The sequence below is a fragment of the Oncorhynchus kisutch genome, linkage group LG30, assembly GCF_002021735.2.
Source record: "Oncorhynchus kisutch isolate 150728-3 linkage group LG30, Okis_V2, whole genome shotgun sequence".
NCBI classification, from domain to species: Eukaryota; Metazoa; Chordata; class Actinopteri; order Salmoniformes; family Salmonidae; genus Oncorhynchus; species Oncorhynchus kisutch.
The window spans coordinates 48,554,928-48,562,481 of NC_034203.2; the positions used below are offsets into that span (position 1 = coordinate 48,554,928).

A 7,554-nucleotide genomic window follows, 5' to 3' on the forward strand; every position below is an offset into this window, starting at 1 on the left:
CTGGCCAAGATAAAGCGTAGCAATTCGACACAAACAACAACACAGAGTTACACATGGAATAAACAAAACATACAGTCAATAATACAGTAGAACAAAAGAAAACAAAAAGACTATATTCAGTGAGTGCAAATGAGGTAAGTTAAGGAAATAAATAGGAAATGGTGGCGAAGTAATTACAATATAGCAATTAAACAATGGAATGGTAGATCGGCAGAAGATGAATGTGCAGGTAGAGATACTGGGGTGCAAAGGAGCAAAATAAATAAATACCAGTATGGGGATGAGGTAGGTAGATAGATGGGCTGTTTACAGATAGGCTAAGTACAGGTTCAGTGATCTGTAAACTGCTCTGACAGCTGGTGCTTAAAGCTAGTGAGGGAGATGTGAGTCTCCAGCTTCAGAGATTTTTGCAATTAGAAGCATCATCCAGTATCTCTACCTGTACATGACCATCTGATCATTTATCACTCCAGTGTTAATCTACAAAATTGTAATTATTCGCCTACCTCCTCATGCCTTTTGCACACATTGTATATAGACAATTTTTTTTCTACTGTGTTATTGACTTGTTAATTGTTTACTCCATGTGTAACTCTGTGTTGTCTGTTCACACTGCTATGCTTTATCTTGGCCAGGTCACAGTTGTAAATGAGAACTTGTTCACAACTAGCCTACCTGGTTAAATAAAGGTGAAATAAATTTAAATTTAAAAATCCCATGGGATCCGTCAAGGCTGCACACAGCAGAAATATCACTGAAATATTCTAGTTCCTACACATCAACTTCCATATTCAAACAAAATAGTCATTTTATAGAACGCAAATGTAGTCTTACTAGCACTGACTGCAATAATGAGATGGTGTACGTGTGTGCGCGTCCGCTTCAGTGTGTTTTGGCAGTCGAGCAAGAGCCCACTCCTTTCGACTCCAATCATAGGAGTCAGAGTTGGAGTCGACTCCAAAAATCCTGGAGTCGTGCACCTCTACCAGTGGAAGCGTTGCTGATGGGGGGAAGAGGCAACAGCGCCAACATCCCACAATGCAATACATTCCACGGGGGTAAATTGCGCCTGCGTACTGTGCGCTTCCTTTTTGGACCTACGTCTCCAGAACTACAATGGTGAGACGAAAATGTCCCCTTCCTAATCCACACCCATCTAACTAATCCAAAGCGGTTGATGGAATAACAATTTATCTAATGGGCCGTAAATATAATTCGCCATTAACTCCAAAAGTTATTGCAGATATTTTTGAGAGCGAATGGCCAAAATATATGTTTTTACTGTTCGCATAACTGGTAGTTATAGAAATGGACGCCCGGTATGTGCATGTCACTTGGATTTGCGCACCCAGTGCTTAAAATTGGGTCCCATTACCAAGCTAGTTAAAATTGGGTCCCGTTACCAAGCTAGTTACAGATGTGTTTGTGGTTTTTGTAAAAACCATATACAGCGCTTAGTTATGTCAATAGCTACTGTAGTTGTCTTAACTATCTGTTAAAGACTGGTTACTTGTCACAGTGTGTCCTCGCCGATGTAGACTGCAGTCATCGTTGCCAGCCAAGCTAATACTAACTTATTACAGTTCTCTTCATGTTTTACAAATGTAACTAACTGTATTCTCGAGTGTGGTTGTAGAGCAGACGTTAGTTACATCCGCCATGTTGTCTATATGCCAAGAAATAAAAGGCGTAGTAAGTTGGCTGGTGCATGTTTAACTTTGGGTCGTTTGCTTGCCAAGGTTGACCGTGTGATGTTTGAGAAAATGCTGGGTGAGGTCATTGCCTTGCTAGTTATTGAGGGGTTCTATTAACTTGGCCTGGGTAAAAGTAGTTTGGCCTGGGTGGAAAGGGATTGCATTAGTTTCGGGACCGAGCTGTCTCTAGGGCATGCCCCTTTCAGGCAGATGAGGAAGTCTGCTCAAAACAAGTCATGTAGGTTATCACGTGGTCACGTGGCGTAATGAGTAGAATTCAGTATTTTCACATGCAATGAAATGCATTATTTGTCTTTCCAGTTTGAATGAAGGATCATGTTGCCTTGTTGACGACAACCGAGCAGTGCAGTTTGTTAGATTTGAGTGGTGTGCTCAGGCTTGGCCCGGTCATATAACAATGTTAGTTAAATGTTTGTTTGCAGTGCCCCTGTTGAGGTTTTTGTCTATGTAATGGGAGGAGTGGTATTTCCTACCATAAAGGCTAACTGTAAGATGGGGGATGCTAGTTGGACGAGGTTATTGTGTGTTAATTTGGTGTCTCCCTCTTCCTCAGGCCAAGCGCACCAAGAAGGTGGGGATCGTGGGTAAATACGGCACGCGTTACGGCGCGTCGCTCAGGAAGATGGTGAAGAAGATTGAGATCAGCCAGCACGCCAAGTACACCTGCTCCTTCTGTGGCAAGGTACGGTACACACACCCACAGTCGGCATGTCAAATACGCGATTCACACATGGACGGCAGAAATGTTTTGTTCCTGCAGAACTGTTACTGATGTCTTTTAAGTCTATTGATGCACTGGTGTGCCAGTCTAAGTAACATAATAAAACAATCCCCATCAAACTGCCAGTTTAAACTGGAGATGTAGTTGTTTCTGTCGGCCTTCCACATCTGTGGTGACATCTAGAGCGCTGTTAGACGGAGAAAACACAAATGTATTTATTTCCCATAAATGTTTGTAGCACCGACCGGTATGGCTTACATACTATGGAAAGACTACTCTCACCAGCACTATTCTCTATTTTGCTCTACGGCCTCACAAGGGTCCCAGGACTCGTCTGAAGGTAACCTATACAAGTTAATGGAAGTATGGAGGTAGATTTGGGCCCCAAAAATAAGGGCTTAAATATGTGTTTTTTTTTAAAGAAGAAAAAACAACCATTTCCTGAGCTTTCTCTCTTAGGTATAGGACACACTTCAAAACCTTATTCAATATTAATCTAATAGTTTTTTGTGATACCTAAAGGGGTCCTACATTTGATCAAACGGCTAAATGATCCTTTGTATGACTGGTGTTGGATTCTGGGGTAAACTTTGGACGTGGTTATACTCAGAAGTATAGGAACATTAATAACATGAGAGGTGCCATAATGAAGCTTGGGAGGGGGACTGTTAGAGGTTAATAACAGTATTGAACTGATGTTACTAACAGTACTTGTGTTTAATCATCAGACTAAGATGAAGAGGAGGGCAGTTGGTATCTGGCACTGTGGGTCCTGCATGAAGACTGTTGCTGGAGGTGCCTGGACATACAAGTAAGTAACACTGTGAGCCTGTGGACATAGAACTGTGTTTCTGGACTGTGAGTGGGTGCCTTCTCCATCTATCCCCTGCTTCAATCTCCCCCTCAGATTAGACTAGGGATCTGTAACCACGTAGAACTGTGTTTCTGGACTGTGAGTGGGTGCCTTCTCCATCTATCCCCTGCTTCAATCTCCCCCTCAGATTAGACTAGGGATCTGTAACCACGTAGAACTGTGTTTCTGGACTGTGAGTGGGTGCCTTCTCCATCTATCCCCTGCTTCAATCTCCCCCTCAGATTAGACTAGGGATCTGTAACCACGTAGAACTGTGTTTCTGGACTGTGAGTGGGTGCCTTCTCCATCTATACCCTGCTTCAATCTCCCCCTCAGATTAGACTAGGGATCTGTAACCACGTAGAACTGTGTTTCTGGACTGTGAGTGGGTGCCTTCTCCATCTATCCCCTGCTTCAATCTCCCCCTCAGATTAGACTAGGGATCTGTAACCACGTTTCTATCCACCGTTTTTATGTGAGTAAAAAAAAAAAAAATCTCGAAAGCTGTAATGGAAACGGGAGGTTTCAGTACCATTTTATAAATGTGACGATTTGTTCGTTTGACATTGTATCTTTTTCTGTCGGTAAAATGAATTATGCGAGAAAAGGCATTGATATGATAACGTCATATCGAAGTAAACGTGGAGTCACGCGGTGATATGGTGTGTGGTCCTCCCACTGCAAGCAGTTTATTAGGCTACAGATGAAATGCATTACGATCTTCACAGGCTGGTGAAAGGTCATGAACTTAATGCTCCTTATTCTGTTGAAATGATCCATGCCATTTGACAAATACAAATAATCTGTCTGTAATAATCTCATGTAGACTAGTCTACCTGCATTGTATCTGCCTGCTGTTGGCCAGAATAGGCTATTTTAACACAAGTTTTAGCTATAAAAAAAAGTGGTGGAAACATTTATATTTATTCGGTCCATCAAAATGAAACTGTACATGTTGTGCACTGTGTCACCACATGCTGGTTTTGCTCCACAACACGTCTGATTGGTTCTTTATGTGGATTCTAGAATATGAGCATGTGAGGTGATTTGTCCCTCCAGACTGGGATTAGCAGGTAGCATCTCTGGTATAGTGGTGATTTGTCCCTCCAGACTGGAATTAGCAGGTAGCATCTCTGGTATAGTGGTGATTTGTCCCTCCAGACTGGGATTAGCAGGTAGCATCTCTGGTATAGTGGTGATTTGTCCCTCCAGACTGGGATTAGCAGGTAGCATCTCTGGTATAGTGGTGATTTGTCCCTCCAGACTGGAATTAGCAGGTAGCATCTCAGGTATAGTGGTGATTTGTCCCTCCAGACTGGAATTAGCAGGTAGCATCTCTGGTATAGTGGTGATTTGTCCCTCCAGACTGGGATTAGCAGGTAGCATCTCTGGTATAGTGGTGATTTGTCCCTCCAGACTGGGATTAGCAGGTAGCATCTCTGGTATAGTGGTGATTTGTCCCTCCAGACTGGAATTAGCAGGTAGCATCTCTGGTATAGTGGTGATTTGTCCCTCCAGACTGGGATTAGCAGGTAGCATCTCTGGTATAGTGGTGATTTGTCCCTCCAGACTGGGATTAGCAGGTAGCATCTCAGGTATAGTGGTGATTTTCCCCTCCAGACTGGAATTAGCAGGTAGCATCTCTGGTATAGTGGTGATTTTCCCCTCCAGACTGGAATTAGCAGGTAGCATCTCAGGTATAGTGGTGATTTGTCCCTCCAGACTGGAATTAGCAGGTAGCATCTCGGGTATAGTGGTGATTTGTCCCTCCAGACTGGGATTAGCAGGTAGCATCTCTGGTATAGTGGTGATTTGTCCCTCCAGACTGGGATTAGCAGGTAGCATCTCTGGTATAGTGGTGATTTGTCCCTCCAGACTGGAATTAGCAGGTAGCATCTCTGGTATAGTGGTGATTTGTCCCTCCAGACTGGAATTAGCAGGTAGCATCTCTGGTATAGTGGTGATTTGTCCCTCCAGACTGGGATTAGCAGGTAGCATCTCTGGTATAGTGGTGATTTGTCCCTCCAGACTGGGATTAGCAGGTAGCATCTCTGGTATAGTGGTGATTTGTCCCTCCAGACTGGAATTAGCAGGTAGCATCTTTGGTATAGTGGTGATTTGTCCCTCCAGACTGGGATTAGCAGGTAGCATCTCTGGTATAGTGGTGATTTGTCCCTCCAGACTGGAATTAGCAGGTAGCATCTCTGGTATAGTGGTGATTTGTCCCTCCAGACTGGGATTAGCAGGTAGCATCTCTGGTATAGTGGTGATTTGTCCCTCCAGACTGGAATTAGCAGGTAGCATCTTTGGTATAGTGGTGATTTGTCCCTCCAGACTGGGATTAGCAGGTAGCATCTCTGGTATAGTGGTGATTTGTCCCTCCAGACTGGAATTAGCAGGTAGCATCTCTGGTATAGTGGTGATTTGTCCCTCCAGACTGGGATTAGCAGGTAGCATCTCTGGTATAGTGGTGATTTGTCCCTCCAGACTGGAATTAGCAGGTAACATCTCTGGTATAGTGGTGATTTGTCCCTCCAGACTGGGATTAGCAGGTAGCATCTCTGGTATAGTGGTGATTTGTCCCTCCAGACTGGGATTAGCAGGTAACATCTCTGGTATAGTGGTGATTTGTCCCTCCAGACTGGGATTAGCAGGTAGCATCTCTGGTATAGTGGTGATTTGTCCCTCCACCAGTATTCTGTCCACAGAGTAACGCTTCTTTCATCCACTCTTGGAGATGCCCATCTCTGAAAACATTCATCTTCAGAGTTGGAAATATATTGACAGCATCGTGTACCTTTGACTTTTCTTTGTTCAGAGGGTTGAAACATTTGTCCTGTTTGCAAAAAGGCAATAAAATAATACTGCAAAGAATTCAAGTTTTTTCCCAGAATACAAAGTGCTCTGTTTGGGGCACTGAGTACCACTCTCCATATTTACAAGCATAGTAGTGGCTGCATCATGTTATGACTATCCTTGTAATTGAGTTTCAGGTTACAAACTAAGCACAGGCAAAATCCTAGAGGAAGAAGTCACCTTTCAGCAGGACAATGACCTAAAAGACGAGGTCAAATCAATACCAGTTGCTATTGGCTGATTTACCAGGCACAGGTTAAGCCTAGTCCAGGACTGGAGCACTATAATGGAGATTCTTTATGGAAAGGGCTTCTTAGTTCAGGACTAGACTTAACCTATGTGTAGGGAAACTACTTGGCCCTTGGTGTCTTGTGAGTTCAGTATGTTTCCACTGTATGTGTTAAACCACCGTTCTCCTCTGTGTTCGCTCTCTGTTCCAGCACGACGTCTGCAGTCACGGTGAAGTCGGCCATCAGGAGACTGAAGGAGCTGAAAGACCAGTAGACTGTTACCGGAGAATCAGACTGTCACTGTTGTGTACAGTCCTGGACGCTGTGTCGAACATCTACCACAATAAAAAGCAGTCTGGAGCGGAACACCGGAGTCTACTTGTGTTGCTGTTGGTACAGCCCTGTGTGTTGCCTGCCAACTGAGTGTCTGAATGCTACTTGGCACTGATGTTAACTCCTACAGTCCCACTTCTAGCCCCTTTAAAAATATATATTGTTTGAGCTCCAGACTTCTGGTTTGTTCCATTGGTTTTCTGATTAATTAACAAGCTCTTAAAAGCAATGACAAGCTCCTCCACAACGAATGCAGTGGATACATTACAGAAGATAACATGGTAAAACACTTAGTTGTGAAGCTAAATATAAGGGCTGGACATGCAGATACGAGTGATTCATTGATGGGGTCTGATGGGTTACAGTGCATTTGGAAAGTATTCAGACATGTTGTTACGTTACAGACATATTTTAAAACGGATTTAATAGTTTTTTTCCCCCCTCAATTGACACACTACCCCATAACGACAAAGCAAAGAAAGGCTTTTGGAGAAAAGAAACAAAACAAATCACATTTACAGACCCTTTACTCAAATCCCCGAGCTTTGTTGAAGCCCCTTTAGTAGCGATTACAGCCTAGAGTCTTGGGTATGATGCTACAAGCTTGTACCTGTATTTGGGGAGCAAAAAATAAAATGTTATTGGTCACGTGTGTTTAGCAGATGTTCCTTCAACCCTGCAGTCATATAACAATTTGACAGCAATGGAATTAAGAACACTCATCATTGTTGGAAATCAATCCTACTACTGTTGTCTGCAAACTTGATTGAGTTGGAGGTTTGCATGGCCACAGTCACGGTCAACATGAGGGGACTGAGCACACACCCATGTGGGGCTCCAGTGTTG

At 43.5% G+C, this 7,554-nt stretch overlaps 1 protein-coding gene across 1 annotated transcript; it reads left to right on the top strand.

Moving 5' to 3' along the window:
• Positions 1-991: 991 nt before the first annotated feature.
• rpl37a (ribosomal protein L37a) lies at positions 992-6,884 on the top strand. The gene is made up of 4 exons (XM_031810233.1): positions 992-1,119; positions 2,269-2,397; positions 3,165-3,247; positions 6,586-6,884. The coding sequence occupies exons 1-4, from the start codon at positions 1,117-1,119 to the stop codon at positions 6,647-6,649; spliced, it is 279 nt and encodes a 92-aa protein (XP_031666093.1). The 5' UTR covers positions 992-1,116; the 3' UTR covers positions 6,650-6,884.
• The last annotated feature ends 670 nt before the right edge of the window (positions 6,885-7,554 follow it).